This window comes from Saccostrea echinata, unplaced genomic scaffold (assembly GCF_033153115.1).
Source record: "Saccostrea echinata isolate AGI-Se365-2 ecotype Australia unplaced genomic scaffold, CSIRO_AGI_Sech_v1 ptg000043l, whole genome shotgun sequence".
In the NCBI taxonomy this organism is placed as follows: domain Eukaryota; kingdom Metazoa; phylum Mollusca; class Bivalvia; order Ostreida; family Ostreidae; genus Saccostrea; species Saccostrea echinata.
The window spans coordinates 1,273,692-1,291,979 of record NW_026889792.1 but is presented as its reverse complement, the minus strand read 5'-3'; the positions used below and the strand labels follow the sequence as shown (position 1 = coordinate 1,291,979).

At 34.3% G+C, this 18,288-nt stretch overlaps 1 protein-coding gene across 1 annotated transcript in view; it reads right to left on the bottom strand.

Annotated features, from left to right (window-relative positions):
• Positions 1 to 10,405: 10,405 nt before the first annotated feature.
• The window catches only part of LOC133201321 (sortilin-related receptor-like), a 45,508-nt gene continuing 37,625 nt past the window's right edge, over positions 10,406 to 18,288 (bottom strand). Inside the window, exons 36-40 of the mRNA XM_061337121.1 lie at positions 17,912 to 18,107; positions 16,993 to 17,105; positions 13,802 to 14,000; positions 13,450 to 13,665; positions 10,406 to 13,007 (exon numbers count right to left, since the gene is read on the bottom strand). Of these exons, the coding sequence (XP_061193105.1) occupies positions 12,943 to 13,007; positions 13,450 to 13,665; positions 13,802 to 14,000; positions 16,993 to 17,105; positions 17,912 to 18,107 (789 nt within the window). The 3' untranslated portion in view covers positions 10,406 to 12,942. The remainder of the gene's footprint in view (positions 13,008 to 13,449; positions 13,666 to 13,801; positions 14,001 to 16,992; positions 17,106 to 17,911; positions 18,108 to 18,288) is intronic.

Sequence of the window (18,288 nt, the reverse complement as noted above, 5' to 3'; positions counted from 1 at the left end):
ATTATTCTGCTTCAATTAGTCATAACAGAGGATAGTAGTCAGAAAAATGGTATCTTCAATATCCATATACTAATATCGAGACGAAAGACATGATGTGTACCAGTGGAGGTATTTAAAACGTCTTATAGTCGCCCGCGTGGCGCTGTGGTTGGAGCGTCTGCTCTATAGCCGCAGAGTAAGGAGCTTGAAGCTTAAACACAACTGCTAAATGAAAATGATGCAGATAGACAGGCAAAATCAGCTCAGAGACGAAATTTAAGCTTCACAGTCAATGACTTCCATGTAAATAATTGCCATCTTAAAGTTTGAAACTAGACATTTCAAAACTAAAGTGGTCGAATAAATAAAATTATGCGTGCAGCCTGAGCAACATCAGCAATTAGAATCTAGCTCTTATCTTTTGTATGGAAGTGTGGGAAAAGATAGAATTGTATTTGAATCTTGGTTATATCCTCAAATTGAAAAGTAGGTCAAATAAAAAGGTCATAAATGGACATTAATGTCTGACATAGATTAAAACTTCCTAAACGTTGAAGCCTCATATATTGCTGTTATGATGAATAAAAAAGCCTCTTTTTTTGGTTTTTATGTTTCACAATTTAAAAAAAAACAAGGTCTTTTCCATTTACATTCTAAATTTCAAAGCATATTTCTTGAATGGCGGTCAACTACAAGACCACTAGGTCTTCAAGATTTTTTTTACAGTCTAATAACATGCTATATATCAATTTGAAAGCACGACTTCTTTTGATGTTGATGTCACAGGGATTTCAACAACCTCGTTTAAAGTCAGCATTTTGTAAATTCTATGGCCATTATAATGACCTTGTTAACAAATATAACCTATCATTGAGTTTTTTTTTTAGTCCAATTAAAGAGAAACTTTAAGAGCATGATTTATTGATTATTTATTAATACACAATCAAACTACTCCTAATTTAGCTGTGTAATTAGAACTAAATGATGTATAAATAAACAGTATACTGTCTGATAGATTGTTCAGTTTTATAAATGGGGCTAAATCAGTACAAAAGTAATTAATGCTTTGTAGAAATCAGATGCTCTAAATAGATTTATACGGATCTAATGTCAATTAAAATGAAACAAATTATGTTAAAAAATTATCCTAAATATTCTATCTGCCCTCTTAAGTAATTATATTCTCTTCAAACACTTTATTTCACTTTCCCCTGAGCATTTATATATCTTTAATACATAACTTTTGCAAATTATGTAATTGCAATTAGTTCAACAATTAAATAAACATGCTAAAAATTCTTTTAACAAATTGATGAGTGCATGTATTCCCATTTGTTTCTACAAAAAACTGTATGTGTAATGTACTCTATCATTGCACCCCTGCAGATAAACTTTTATACTAAGGAAATAATATCGATGTATCCAGAACACATAAAGGCTTAATGCACTTACGATCTTAATGAATCAATTAACATGATGAAAAAGCTTTTGGAGCAATATGATTTAAATAAACTAAAACCTACAGATATCAGGACGAATAAAAGTATTTTTGAAATCTGTAACAAGCGTCCGTCTGCAGGATCCTCTAGATTGTATTCCAACGTATTCAGCAACCAATCGAAATAGGTAAATTGTTATCCTTGACAAAGTAGCAAATAAAAATTTCGAGATCGAAGGTCAAGGCCTAGGCCAATTTGATTCATCTCATTTTTACTTAACTCAGGTTAAAATAAAAGAAGACAATCAAGTCAATCATTTATACATGGAAGAGAATGGCAAAACCAACTCACCAGTATTGTCAGTCCATGCTCAGTACAAATTGAACGCACCCAGTAAAACGTAAACACTAACAATAACAGAGCTCGTATCCTGTTTATAAACACATGTATTTAACGAGAATTTTCATGTACATTCAAACCATTGCACTGAATGCATTTTTGAATAAAAATAGACATTTAAAATTGTAAACAATGCAACTGTGCCCAGGTCCCTTTAAGGTAGTCACTCGTCTGCTTTTGAGAAAAGCTTAGTCAGAAACTCTAACTTCAAAATTATTTATTACAATTCAAATTTTATGGATATTTGAATTAAACAATGCAAATTACACAATATTCAATTTAAAACTGCTCATAAAATTGTAAAGAAAAAAGATTTATGGGAGACTATATCTTGTGGTGGAAAGATATTTAGAAGAAAATTCTTCAAATCTAACATTTCTTTGATTTACTATCTTGGAACTTTATTTCGTTATTATATGCTAGGGATATTAAATAAAGATTTCAAAAAATATTTTAAAAATAAATTTTACATATCCACTCAACAGACTTTTCCAAAAAATGAAGATATTTTTAAGAAGTCGAGATAAAATTAACATTGCTTCTTGCATGAAATTCGCATATTCTGACCAATATCTCAAAATTTACATCACTGACCACAACTTTTTCTCTCATTATTTTAAACTACACGATACATTCAACCGATAAGCACTTAAGTCATAAAAACCTTGATACAAGAAAATATTTTATTGCCTGTCTAGATTGTTAATACCCAGAATATATACATTTTCAGTGCAAAAAGGTCACACAATACTTTACGCGCATTAATTTGCAGGATATTTTCAATAATAAATATTATTCAAACTACAAGTATTTTAAATAAAATAAGATTATATTTATTGCTAAGATTACATTTGGTAAAAAATGATTAAAGTTAAAGTATAAGTTACAATTTAAGTGCAGAAAGGTCAAGTTAATTGCACCATTGCTTATGTTCTTTGTACGAACAAATACTGAATCGAGGCAAGCTATTAACAAATAAATTGATAATGCAATGATATCATCGATTTCGTTTAAAGTCAACATTTCGCAAATTCAATGGTCTATACAATGACGTTGCATTTTTTTTTTATTGCAAATACGTACAATCTGTAGTTGGGTAGAATATTAACTTACGCCTTTCATATAAACTGTAAGGCCATTTTTTCACACTGATATATCCACGGAAGTTTCCCTTTATCAGATCATGACAAGGAGCAAACGCTTGGTGTGGCCGGTCGGCAGGAGATGCCCACTCCTTCATTTCACCTGATCCCACCTCTGATGTTTTTCAGAGGTCCTTATTGTCTCTGCTCATAATTTATTTCATTTAAGTGGACTTTTGAAAAAATCACTGTTTGTTATCTTCATATTTCATGTAACACTTCCGGGTTTATTGATATTTAGATTGTAGTGATTATATTGCAATTACAGAAGAGCTGTACCTTGATATATTAAAAATTTGGTACTGCAAAAAATGCTTGGATTCTGAAATGGGCTTCTCTTGTATGCTTCATGTAGTGTATATTAAAAAAAAAACCCTGCCATTTCATTTCTTAGCGTTAATGATGGATCCACCAAATCTTCCCAACAATATTAATTCCGAGATCAAAAAAATAGATAGGTGAAGATCCTGTTGAATTATGGGATTTTCAGTAGGTTTATTTGTTGCATTGATTATGTTGCGAATTCATCTCGTAGATAATATATTTAAAAACTAAGGAGCTCTAAACACTGTTCACCGAAGAATTCTAATTCCATGGTAGTTTATGTACTTTGAGTGATCTGTTCTTTGATGGAAAATAAATAAAAGTCTGGAGTAAATCACTCAATTTAAGCGCATTAGTGCCACGTATTATTTTTTAAGTGCGTAATTCCAACTTTAAAGTTGCTAATTAAAACTTAAACTTGACTTTTCCATCTTTGTACGGTTTTATGCGTTACATTCAGATACTTTGTAGCTGGACTCCTGTTGATATTTTAAACATGTAATTAAAATGGAAAGAAACGATTTAATCATAAAATTATGACGAAAAGAGGAATTATTGTCTTTTCTTGTCTATACAGAATTGATACATTTAGTTCTGTTGTATTTCTAGCATGTAATATACTGTTGATCCATCCTATATTACAAACACCTATTAATTAATGGTCTCATTTGTTTAAGCTTATTCTCTCATACAAAACAAAATATATGACTGATCTCCTACACAGGCATGGTTTGTTATTTGTTTATTGTTTTTTAACGTCCCTCTCGAGATTTTTTCACTCATATGGAGACGGCACCAATTGCCGGTGGAGAGCTGCAAATTTTGACCTACACGTGGCACTTATAGGGCCTTTGAACAGTGAGGGATCTTTTTCGTGCCAGCACCTACTGCGACACGGGACACGGTTTATTCGGTCTCATCCGAAGGACTGGTCTCCACGTCCCACAGTGGGATTCGAACCCGCGACGTAAGGATTAACTCCTTACTCCGCGACTCTAGAGCGAACGCTCTAACGACTGCGCTATGCGGGCAACGGCATGGTTGAAATCCTGTTATGTACGGAGCTGTATGAAGTTATTTTCTATATAATTATATAAGATGGACCAAAAGAAATATAAGGGTTTTTAATTAAAAGTTGGAAGGTACATGTATGTGTAAGGTCAAAGGGAAGGTCAAGGTAAAAATAATTGACACAGATTAATTGCTCACCAATCTATTTCAGTGCTTTAATTTTGCATTAATAAAGTTGGTAATTTAAGATAAAGGGAAAAAAATCTTTGGAAAAGGGCAGAAGAGCTCAAATTAAAGTTGGAAAAGCCAAGATTAAAGTTGGAAATACCAACTTTAAAGTTGATAAAGCCAACTTTAAAGTTGAAATTACTTGTACCAACTTTACAGTTGGAAAGCCAAGATTAAAAGATTAAAGTCGGAAAAACCAAGAGTAAAGTTGGAATTACCAACTTTTAGGTTGGGAAGGCCAACTTTAATGTTGGAATTACCCATTTTTAAGTTGGAAAAGCCTAGATTAGAGTTTGAAAAGCCAAGATTAAAGTTGGAATTACCAACTTTAAAAAAAATTTACGTGCCACAAAAACGCTTCCGTTTAAAATATGTAAAGTATTCTTAACACTTTGCTAGACCAAGATAAAGTAAATGAAAACATTAAATCAGGTATTTTCCCGACTTAACAACAGTAACTAAAGTTTTAATAGTTAGTGTTTCATTGTCTTTCAACATTTTTCCTGGAGGAATATAGGATCGGGGTACCCTTTGTCGAAAACAAACTGATAAACTCGTTATGGACCCCTTTGTATATTTTCTTAAAATCCATATAAATATTTTTCTTCAGGTTTAAAACTTTTTAAAACTTTATTTGGCTGCTCCTCATGCAATTTATCATTACATTCGACGCGTTATTGAGATATACGCATTACACCAGTATGTAGCTAAACAAATTTTCATGAATGACCGTAAATTTCCACACATGAGGCTAACGACAAGTACTTAAAACTTACCCGACGACCACGACTACTCAGTATGTGTAATGTTAAACTCTCAAACCAAACGGAATTCTTGAAAAGAGTGCAGCCTTCATACTCACACTTTGTTTTGCTTTAATACAATTGAATAAAATAGAGATTGATTAATCTCTTAATTCCTATAATAAGCAGTACAAATCGTAAACAGGGCAAAACCAAGAACTCTTGGAAACAAGACAGAAGGGATCAGGTGCCTAGGAGGAGTAAGCGTCCCATGTCGATTGGTCACATCCGCCTTGAACCCTCTGTAATGATCAGGTACACGCAGTTATCCGTAGTCATATTTAAAATAATGGTATAACAGGCTCGAAAAATATCAGTCGACATTCGACCCCAACGATAAGGTTTATTTCCTTAAAAAGTCATTATTACAACCATAGAATTTGCGAAATGACGATATTTAACGAGACTTTTGAAACCCCTGTACCATCTTCACTGTATAAGGCCCCAAAATTCATCGTCCTCTAAACATGCAGGTAGAATGCACTTTACCGGTACGGCTGCCATTTTCATTTTTGATCCGTCTTTGATCTTTTAAATAACAACCTCATAGTACGTGTGTGTAAATAAGAATGATTTTCACAAAGTAAATCTGTAGACGACCAGTACCACGATATGAACATTTCAGAGTTCTATTTTCATTGAAAAAGCAGTTGTCTATATGATTACAAAGCCTAGTTTTTAATTTATCGTGAGGAATGAATCAGATTGTATAAAATAGCTGGCGCCAGACTATTTCTCTTTATCTCAAGAGATCTGAGATTTAAAATTTTGCGCAATTTTCAGATTAAAGATTAAAATATATAGATTCTCTGAAAATGATGCATGCAGGATATAAGGTTATGGCCATAGGTTCAAGGTACTTGAAAAATCTACTCAAATTCACAGCTTGAAAATTTTCAGAAAATATCAGATCATTACATTTGCAATGATCTTGGCGTCACCAGATGACGCTTACCAGACTGCTTACAGGCGTCAAAACGGATGACAAAATGCTCAAAGTCTTCATCTCGTTTATTGCCCGTTTCTCATCCGGCAGATACATACACTGTTTCCATGGAAGTTGATTTTTGGTTTAACGTCCCTTCGAGAATTTTTCACTCATATTGAGATGCCATCACATACCGGTGGAGGGTTGCAAATTTAGACCTATACTCGGCACTTAGGGCCATTGAGTAGTGAGGGATCTGTTTCGTGCCAGCACCTACTGCCACAAGGAACCCCGGTTTATACTGTCTCATCCGAAGAACCGGTCTCCGCATTACATTTAAGAACTATATATAAATGTAAGAACATATAAGAATATAAGAACGGTACCAGCTTCAAAATACGGTTATATATATTTAATTGCTGTGGTAAATTTAGAAATTTATTTCAAAATTAAGGATTATCTCCCTCATGCATAGCTCTGATCCTTCGACGTATTTGGCTCCAGTCTTTGGCACCCCATTTCAGCTCTTCAAAGTTTTTTTTATTTAAATATTTTGGATTTCCACAAGTCGCCAGTTTGAAGTTTGAAGTTTGTTAAAAACTTGGAAAGGTACCATTAAACTAATTTGTCCGCCTAAGTACGGTGGCTATACATTTGCAAAAAAGCTCATGCGCTTCTTTGCTATTCTTGACCGTCCGTTGGACCTCAGTGACAGCAGTCATGGCTGTCGGCCGTGAAAGAATGTACCGGTACTTGATGTGCTCTGGACACCAATCGCACGTAATTGTACACAAATGACTGTCTACTATTGAAAACCTTTAAGCTAATCTGAGGTGAAGGCTCAAGTGAACTTTTCGAAGGTGTCCGGCGTGCGTCTGTCGTGTGTCATAAATTTTTCACTTTTCATCTTCTCAAGAACCACTGGACCAATTTCAACCTTGCCACAAAGAATCCTTTGGTGAAGGGAATTTTAATTTGTTCAAATGAATCCACGTCCTATTCAAAAGGATATAATTTAGAATCAGTGAAAATTCAATGACATCTTTTTTAGCTCACCTGAGCCGAAGGCTCAAGTGAGCTTTTCTGATCGAAATTTTTCCGTTGTCTGTCGTCGTTGTTGTTGTCGTCGTTGTCGTAAACTTTTCACAAATTCATTTTCTCCAGAACTACAGGGCCAATTTCAACTAAACTTGGCACAGAGTATCCTTGGGTTAAGGGGATTTAAGTTTGTTCAAATGAAGGGCCACATCCTCTTCCAAGGGGAGATAATTACAAATTAGTGAAAAATTAATTGCATCTTTTAAAAATCTTCTTCTCAAGAACCAATGGGCCAGGAAAGATGAAACTCATGTGGAATCATCCACAGGTAGTGTAGATTCAAGATTGTTCAAATCATGACCCTTGGGGTTAGGGTGGGGCCACAATGGACGATCAAAGTTTTACATAGGAATATATAGGAAAAATCATTAAAAATCTTCATAAGAACAGCAAAGCCATGATTGGTCATATTTATATGGAAGCATCCTCAAGTAGTGTAGATTCAGGTTTGTTCAAGTCATGACCCCCGGGGGTAGGGTGGGGCCACAATGGACGATCAAAGTTTTACAGAGGAATATATAGGAAAAAATCTTTAAAAATCTTTTCTCAAGAACCACTGGGCCAGGAAAGACGGAACTCATGTGGAATCATCCTCAGGTAGAGTAGATTCAAGTTTGTTCAAATCATGATCCCTTGGGATGGGGTTAGGACCACAATGGACAATCAAAGCTTTACATAGGAAATATAGGAAAAATCTTTAAAAAATCTTCTTCTCAAGAACAGCAAAACCATGATTTTATTTATTTATTTATATGGAAGCATCCTCAAGTGGTGTAGATTCAATTTTTTTCAAATCATGACCCCTGGGGGTAGGGTGGGGCCACAATGGAGGATCAAAATTTACATAGGAATATATAGGAAAAATCTTTTAAAAATCTTCTTCTCAAGAACAGCAAAGTCATGATTGGTCATATTTACATTTTGTATGAGGAAGCATCCTCGGGTGGTGTAAATTCAAGTTTGTTCAAATCATGACCCCGAGGGTAGGGTGGGGCCACAATGGAGGATCAAAATTTACATAGGAGTATATAGGAAAAAATTTTAAAAATCTTCTCAGGAACAGCAAAGCCATGATTGGTCATATTTATATGGAAGCATCCTCAGGTGGTGTAGATTCAAGTTTGTTCAAATCATGATCCCGAAGGTAGGGTGGGGCCACAATGGACAATCAAAGTTTTACATAGTAATATATAGAAAAAATCCTCTCAAGAACAGCAAAGCCAAGATTGGTTATTAACTATTCGGAAGTGTCCTAGGATAGTGTAGATTCAAGTTGGAAAAAAATCATGGGGATAGATTGGTCCACAATTGATGATTAAAGTTATGCATAGGAATACATAGGAAAAAATTTTAAAAATCTTCTGATGAAGAACAGCAAAGCTATGATTGGTCATGATTATATGGAAGTATCCTCAAGTGGTGTAGATTCAGATTTGTTCAAACCATGACCCCCGGGGGTAGGGTGGGACCATAATGAAAGTTCAAACTTGTAGGAAAAAAGTCACAAAGAAATATGTGAGCATCTTTAGTTAGTGTAGATTCAATTTTGTTCAAATCATACCCCCACCCCCGTCCCTTTTTAGGGGTAGGTCGGGACCACTTTTGCATTAAAGCTTTTTTGAATACTGAACTGATTTTTGCTTTTTTCCTAGCCACAGTGCTCAGGTGAGCGATGTGGCCCATGGGCCTCTTGTTTTACATTGTCGTGTCAAGAACCACTTGGCCAGAGAAGATAAAACTTAGGAAAGCTTCATAACATAATTATTAAGCATATTCAAGCTTGTTCAAATCATGAACCACTGGGGTTGGGTGAGGCTACAATAGAAATGCAAACATATACAGGGAACATCTGTAAAAATCAGTGAAATCTCTGCCTGTTTTGTTCCTAGAATATTCTCTAGTGATGAGAGAAAAAAAAACAGTCAACGCATCCTGACAGTTTCAATGTGAGAAAAAATTAAACCCTGAAGGAATTCAAAGGTTACAATTGACGTGTGATTATCTCTGCGGAGTGCGCCGAGTGAATGGACATATGCAGGTTTAGATTTTCATCGAGATTTATCTAATAATATAATAAATGCTATAAAGAAATTTTGCACTATTGTATCATTTTTTCTTGATAAAATTCTAGTGAACTGTCGTGAATCTTTTTCTTCTCAGGAGTTGAAGTCTCAATACTTTTCGAACAGCCCTCGTATTTAAACTTTTCAATACTAGACTAATTTCTGCTTTTATCTAGTAAAGTACCCTAGTGAGCAATGTGGCCCATGGGCCTCTTGTCTGTTTCTCATGCGCTGCGCATTTATTTTCCCGGTACTCTTTCGTTACTGAAACCGTGAATTCATGTTTGGTTGTCATACAAGTATTCATCAATATCTTCAACAGTTCAGAACCTCGAACAGCGAGGTGTGTGACTTTCATCAACACGTAATCAACGGATTGACTTCTACAACCTTTTTTTCATCCATTAGAGGTGTGACTGAGGCTTTGAATAGTACATTATGTTTAATGTTGATAATGTTGGTTAGTGCTATCCTCTCTATATATCAGTATACAGGCCTGTACAGCAGACCGACAGTTTGTCCTGCCAGTGTCTTCCTCACAGTCTCTATCCTTTTATGAATCAAATATTTCGCTCAATAAGCGCTTTAGCAAAACACAAGGGTTACTAGCTTTGTGACCTTGATAAACTTTTCATGACATTTGCAAGAGTACGGGTTAGGGGGCCATAATAATTGGAACACACAATGTCTGTCAAGAGACCTTTTTTCAATGTTAGGTTGTGTGCTAACTAGTAGCTGTATGCCATCTAGTAGCTGTGTGCTAACTAGTAGCTGTATGCTAGTAGCTGTTTGCTAACTAGTAATTGTGTTCTAACTAGTAGCTGTGTGCTAACTAGTAGTTGTGTGCTATTTAGAAGCTATGCGCTATCTAGCATGTCACTGATAAAATGCTGTTTTCTCGTGTAAAAGAACAGTAACTAGAGGATTTAATGTAAAATCAAGTCTTCCTTCAAATATAGTGAACAGAAAACACTTTCTAATCTGAAAGAAACAAATTTGGTGATGTTTAATAAACAAATAAAGCAAAAAAAATCATCTCAAGCTTTGAGTAAGTAATACAACATTGTATGCATTCAACAACTAAATACATGTATGAAAAAAAAACGAAAAAACATAAATTTAGGAAGCATAAAAAATCATACAAACTGCCAATGAACCCACACAAGTGTGAAATGAAAAGGGGGGGGGGGGGCTATACTTGTAATGTGCAAAACACAAAAGTGGCCTCCTAAGAAGTCTTTACCTTAAAAAATTGTAGATAACCACAGTCATCATTTTTAATGGAAAGTCTTGTTATACGTGCATGGTATAGTTTAAAATTTAACTCGACATTTTATTTTCAGACCAGATATAAGTAAATACAAGGATACACTGGTCAGAGCTGTAAAGAAGAAAGAAATGAAATAGTCAGGGAGAATGAATATGTGAAGGATTCATCAGATTAATTCAGGAATCACTCTGTATCAGAGAAAATTCTGGTTAATATACACATGTATCTCAACAACTCATTTATATCAATGTTTACTCTCTTAGTAAGCAGTCTTTGATCAGGAGTATATCAAGAATAGGAGAAGCAAACAGGACACAATTGCATGTAACACCATTTGAAATAATATACAACTTTTATATACTCATTCATCAGACTTTTATATTAGTCAATGAGGATGTCAAACATTTTAAATTAAAAAAAATACTTTAACAATTGCTTGTTAAAAAAAGAGCACATTGCAATATCTAACACAAAACTGGGACAGTGTATGAAGGAAAATTAGAAAAGAAAATGAGGTATAAAAGATTTTCAGCCATAAAACAAATCAACAGAATTTCCTCTGAATATGATTTTAGGTATAGAAACACACAGTAGTGTGGTAGGACTTTTTTACAGTACAATACATAAAACAATTAAGACAGCTGAGATTCAGTAAATCAGTAGATAACTAGATATGTCTTCAAAAATCAGTATCATTTCCAATGTGTTGACACAATCATCAAAACAATTGGCATTATTTCACTTGTGTCATTTAGAAATCAGGATAATTTCATGAATACACTAAAGGTTCACATGTCTTTAAAAAAAAATTGATAATTTCTCATGTCATAAAAATAAAACACATCAAAATTTTATATCATTTTACATGCTTGTGTCATCAGAAAACCAGATAATGTGACACAGTGTCATCAAGTATCATCCAACACACGTAAATAACAGATCCTGCTTCCTGGCATCAGATATTCCTCCGAAACATTTTCCTAATGAGTTTACTGAGATTTTAACAAATCTTTACAATAATTTTTATACAAAAAATAATATCAAACAATGCAACTTTTCAATAAAGTAGCCTTTAACAAATGCACTAGTATATAAAAATTCTCCATTAGAATATTTTACTCTTGTACAATATTTTTCTCTTGTACAATCTCCAATGATTTTAAAGAAGGATTATTTAGGACATTGAGAATGTACACATTAATTAAAAACTACTCTCTCTCCCTCCATTCATTTTATCTACAACCCTATTAACAAGACCACTTATACAGTAAATTCTGAGCAAACTTAAGGCTATAAAATGTGGAATGTATAATTCTAATAAGCAGAAGTACACAGTTCTAATTGATATGCTTCTTCACCTATACGTACTCACATGTACTTATTTGGTATCTAATTATTTATAAAGAACATTATCTAGATTTCACAAACATTTACATTGAAAAACTTTAGTCCTGTAAAATTTGGAAGATTTTTTTTTTGTTTTCTTTTTTTGTCAATTTAATAGCAACAGATTCACATACAACTTGAACACATTTGAAGGAAAACCAATCAATCTTGTGTCTTTTTAAATCTTTCGTTAGCTATAAATCTGGTCCCAGGATCATGAAACACATGTAGATTTAAGTCAAATTTGTAATCCCCTGTAAAATGATTACAAATTACTGAATTAATCTCTAAATTTGCAGACAACAACTTTTATGAAGCAATACTGAAAAATATTTTCAATTTTTGTCTGCTTGACTTCTACAACATTTTAGTAGATCATTAAGGATTTAACTAGAGAGTAAGATGTTTCATGATCCCAAAGCCAGACCTTTATGAAGATTCAATAATCTTTCAATAAACAAATTAATGATGTGTAAACATAAATATGAGATGAAATAGATGTAACTGCCATGAAATCAACACTCTTAATAACAAGTTATGTGTTCCCACAGATAATTAGATATACAAGTCCATACATATAATAATGGTAAAGGACTTAACACAGAAAAAATGAAGTGTTATAAAATTTTTTTAAAAAACCCACATATTACATGTATAAAATACATGTAAATAGCAGAATATTTTTCCAAAATAAATGAAATTACTAAGTTTTCCAAAAACATACACCTTGATAGTATTAGATCTGTAATATGTATTGATTAAATCACAGAAAAGTCACCCGGTGACAAAGTCTGACAAAGACAGTATATCACAATAAGTATGATCTCCGATATCTGAAATCATACATGGCACAAGCTGTCTGTCTCAATCCATTATGCTATCACAAGGGGCTCATCATCGGAAAATCCCCGTATCATAGGGGAATCCTCTTCTTCACCTAAAAATAGAACATACAATATACAAAATGTTCTAAATTCAAAAAATAATTCTTTAATACATATTGATTTTGAAAGACAGCTAATAACTTAATAAATAAATGCCAAAATATTCCTGCTTGAACTGTAAAATAAAAACGACTGAAATACTTTTGAAAAAAAAAAGGATGATGTGTACGTGTATAAAATGAAACAACAAAACTGAGAAACATTTAAAAAAGAAATTGAATATCTTTATACTCTATATTTTCTGATGTATTTTACAAGATTTGTGTTTATTTGCTTGAATTTTAATACATGTACTGATAGGAGGAAACTGTGATTTTTCTGTATGATGTTTTTGAGGATGAAAAAAAAAATCAGAAATTGAGAAATATTCAAGTTAACACGGTTTGGAATATTAATATATACTGTTATGATTTTATAAGTTAAAATTGTTTTTACCAATATCATTGGCAGTAAATGTTGTAGTCCCCGATCTGGAATCATAGTGACTGTTAGCAAATGCCATAAAACTTCTCTGAAGTCGACGATGCCTGATGATGAAGAAGGCAAGAACGACGACAAGAGCGATGACAACAGTGGCAATGGAGACGATGATGGCGATGAGATTTGTTTTATTCATTGTAACCGTGGAGCTATAGGGCTCTGCTATCACCTCTAAAAATCAACATAAATTCAATTCAATAGAGGAAAATCAAAGATTTCAAGTTTGTATAACAATAGACATCCCATTGTTTTTGTCTTAAATAGAACAGTCCTGTATCTCCTGAAGTGATCAGGATGCCATCCATACCTGAAGACGTCATATGATACTCCTGGCTCCACGCCCCCCTATAGCCATCCTTGGTCACCACACGGACACGGAAATGGTAGTCAGAGAACTTCTGGACTGTGAAGTCTGTGACAGTACCTCCCAGGATCCCCAGGGTCTGGAACTCAGTCTTGGAGTGACTGCCTCCCTCATGGCTCCTCATCCATTGTACCTCGTATCCCTATATATAAGTACAGAGTAAGTACTACATGTAGTTAATACCTCATATCCCTGTACATAAGGAAATATACTGAGTAACAGAGTAAGTACTAGATAATAACTCATATTCCTGTATAAAAGAAAATATAGATAATCCACCTCATATCCCTGTATATAAGGAAATATACTGAGTATGTACTAGATAACCCACCTCATATCCCTGTATATAAGGAAATATACTGAGTAAGTACTAGATAACCCACCTCATATCCCTGTATATAAAGAAATATACTGAGTAAGTACTAGATAACCCACCTCATATCCCTGTATATAAAGAAATATAGAAAATCCACCTCAAATCCCTTGCATGAGAAAATAAGATAATCCACCTCATATCCCTGTACATAAGGAAATATAGATAAACCACCTCACATCCCTGTACATGAGAAAATATAGATAATCCACCTCATATCCCTGTACATGAGAAAGTATAGATAATCCACCTCATATCCCTGTGCATAGTCAAATAGTAGTAAATGTAGCTCATATTTTGCTATGTGCTGTAGTTTCTTTATTTTTCATGGATTACCAATTTTTGTTGTTTTCATGGTTGAGTCAGAGCCAGGCCACAAAATTAGGTAATTAATGAACTACAAATTTTTACTAAGGATGAAATAGGATGACGTCGCTGTCCACAAATTTACAAATCAATGACAGCCCAATCAAAACTATTCACTGTCTCCTGGTGCAATTATTTACAATGTTCCTACAAGCCAATGGCCATTAGTTATGGTTGTCAGATGCTTACCAGTCATAAACAGAGTAAAGAAATCTCTGATGTACATGTTTTGAGCTTTTAAAAATTCTACGACTCTAAAAATAATGTTCAAGCAAATTCTGATAGAAGGACCTCTTTTCCCCATGTTTAATTATACAAAATAAAGAGCCTCAAATTCATACCATTACAAACATGTATATGTGTGTCACTGATCAGCTGTAGGGCATTAAAAATAACCTTTGAGAGTTTTAGCAACATTTAACTGCACTTAAAGGATGGAATGGTTACAATGTAGTAATCAGTACTGAACTGTCCAAAACAGAGATAATCAGAGCTCACCTCAATGAATGTTGTCTTTAAGTAAGACAAAGTCCCACACTAAACTAATAATCTAGTGGTGTGAATCCGTAAGTGCAACATTAATGCAATTTTGGTCTGATAAGGCTTGCAGTTACTTGGGAATGGACTTATCTATAAACTTTAAACTAGTCACTCATCCAGACAAGAGGCCCAAGGGCCTTGAATCGCTCTTCTGATAAACTGTACAACCTATCACTTCTATTTGAAGCCTCTAAGTATCCTGTATATTTAGATAAAGCCTTGAAATTCCAAAAGTAGGTCATCATGACCTACATTTTAGATGAAACACTCCGAGAACCCAAGATGATTCTAAGCCAATTAGTACCTGAGAAGAGGTCATTGTGACCTACTTTTCACTTGTCATTCTCTGAGGACCCATGATGCCTCAACTAAGCTTGAAGATTCTAAGCCAATTAATGCCTAAAATATTTTTAAAATTGTAACCATATTATTTCAAAAGTAGGTCACGGTGACCTACTTTTTAGTTGTCGTACTCCAGGGACCCAAGATGCATCAACTGACAAAGTATAATGATTCTAAGCCAATTATTACCTGAAATATTTAATTAAAGCCATAAATTTTCAAAAGTAGGTCATGGTGACCTACTTTTCAGTCGACTTACTCCAAAGACCCAAGATGCATCAACTGACAAAGTTTGATGATTCTAAGCCAAAAAGTACCCGAAATATTTAAGTATAGTCATATAAATTGAAAAATAGGTCACGGTGACCTACTTTTCAGTCGACCTACTCCAAGGACCAAAGATGCATCAACTGACAAATTTTGATGATTCTAAGCCAAATAGTACCCGAAATATTTAATTAAAGCCATATATTTTCAACAGTAGGTCATGGTGACCTACTTTTCAGTCGACCTACTCCAAAGACCCAAGTTGCATCAACTGACAAAGTTTGATGATTCTAAGCCAAATAGTACCCGAAATATTTAATTATAGTCATAGGTCACGACCTACTTTTCAGTTGACATTTTTTGAGGACCCAAGATGCATCAACTTACGAAGTTTTATGATCATAGGCCTTAAAATGTCCAAACTTTGCCTCTAAAACGTTTTGAAATCAAATGCCTGCAAAGTTTTAAATGTAGGTCACTGTGACCTACTTTTTAATACATGTTTTATGGCCCCAAGATGCATCATCTTGCAGGATTTCATGATTCTAAACCTCTCAGTATTCGGATTAATGACCTTAATTGTTCCGAAAAAGATTAGCCATAAAATTCAAAAGTCAAGGTGACCTACTTTTTACTCGACATATTCCGAGGACCCAAGATACATCAACTGACAAAGTTTGATGATCATAGGCCTTAAATTGTTCAAAATATGCTTCTACATCATTGGCCGCAAAATTTAAAAAGTAGGTCACCGTGACCTACTTTAGAGTCAACGATATGAGGTCCTTAGATGCATCAACTGACAAGATTTGTTGATCCTAGCTCTTACAGTAAGCAAAATATCAACATTTTAATAAAATGTAATTTTTGGTCAACTTTGAAGTGACCTTGAGACCACGCCCTTTGCCCCAGGGTGATACCTTGAACAATTTTTAATCTACAACATATCCTCATCCTTTTGTGTAAGTTTGGTGATAATCTGCCCAGTGGTTCTTGAGAAGATTTTTTAGCAACCAGTACTTTTGTTTCTATTTTCCTAATTATCTCCCCTTGTTTAAAGGTCACAACCCTAGTTTTAGTATCCAAGGGAGCCCTTGGGCCAAGGATACCCTGTTACAAATTTGACAATAATTGGCCAAGGGGTTCTTGAGTTATGTCCCATATTCTAAAAATTTAAACACACCGCACAAATGGCCATAGAATTAGCTCTTTGAGCCTTTGGCTCAGAAGAGCTAAAAATATGTACCTTTAAGTTTGCAGGTTTTGGAGCATCCACTGTGTTTGGAGTCCACGTCAAGGTTATTTTGCCTTCATCAGACTGGGGAGTTCCCACAAGGTTTAGTGGACTGGCATATGGCTCTGTAACATACATGTATAATATAAAGGGATCAGCAATACTGTCAAAAAGTTAACCTTATCGCATATGCAGGTAGGTTAAGGCTTCCCATAGAATATCACAGTGCACTTCTCTGAACTACCATTATACGACATCATTATGGAAAATAATGTCGTCACTGCAAACTTAAGCTGTTATAACGGTGAGAGTGTCATAAACTTTACAACTCATTTCAAACATGTAAAATGTCAGAATGCTATTGCAGAATTCACACATTTTAATTTAATTTTTAAATCTTATATGTCAGAATATTTCAAAATACTTAACTTACCCTTGATTGAAATTCAGCGTGTTCAAAATGCTTATGAAAAATCTATTTTCTAAATGTTCTCTGTTTTATAACCGTGTTAAGAGGTAGAATTTATTATGTGCCAGTTAAAGAGGCTGGTGCAGGAGACTAATGATGATTAAATTGAGATCTTTTGCGGATATCTATAAGAGGAGTTTTTCTCTGAATCTTGCTTGGGAAAAATGTGTGATGGGTTTGTTTTAATACAGATTACGATACTGTGTGGAAAATACCCTAAAATGTGTCAGTAAGTTGAACTTCTCTTGAAATATTTGTACCCAAGTAATACATTTTAGGAAGAAATTTTGTGTGTGTGTGTGACCTACCGACTCTGATTTTGCATGTATGTGTGTTTGTGTGTGAGGGTGTGTTTGTGTGTGTGTGACCTACCAATTCTGATCTTGTATGTAAGGGTGTGTTTGTGTGTGTGTGACCTACCAACTCTGATCTTGTATGTAAGTGTGTGTTTGTGTGACCTACCAACTCTGATCTTGTATGGATCTGAGGGTCGGGGATCATGGACTCCAGGGACGTCCCTCTGAATAACCACAGTATAAGTGGCTCCTCTCCGCAGTGGTCCCAAAATCTGGTACAACTTCAGTTCTTTAGTTGCATTATACTTCTCTGATCGGAACGTTTTATTGGTTAGGTCTTCCGTCACTATGACAACATATCCCTGAATTGTGAAGCAAACAAATTCCAAAGCTTATGCAAAAAAAATATATTTAATTTTTCCTTGTCCATTAACAAAACTGAACAGTGCCATTGATTTTTCTCTTTGTACCATCTAATTCTTTACAAAGAATTAACAACAACAAAAAAATTAATTCGGGTCCTTAAAGGGTTTTTATCACGTA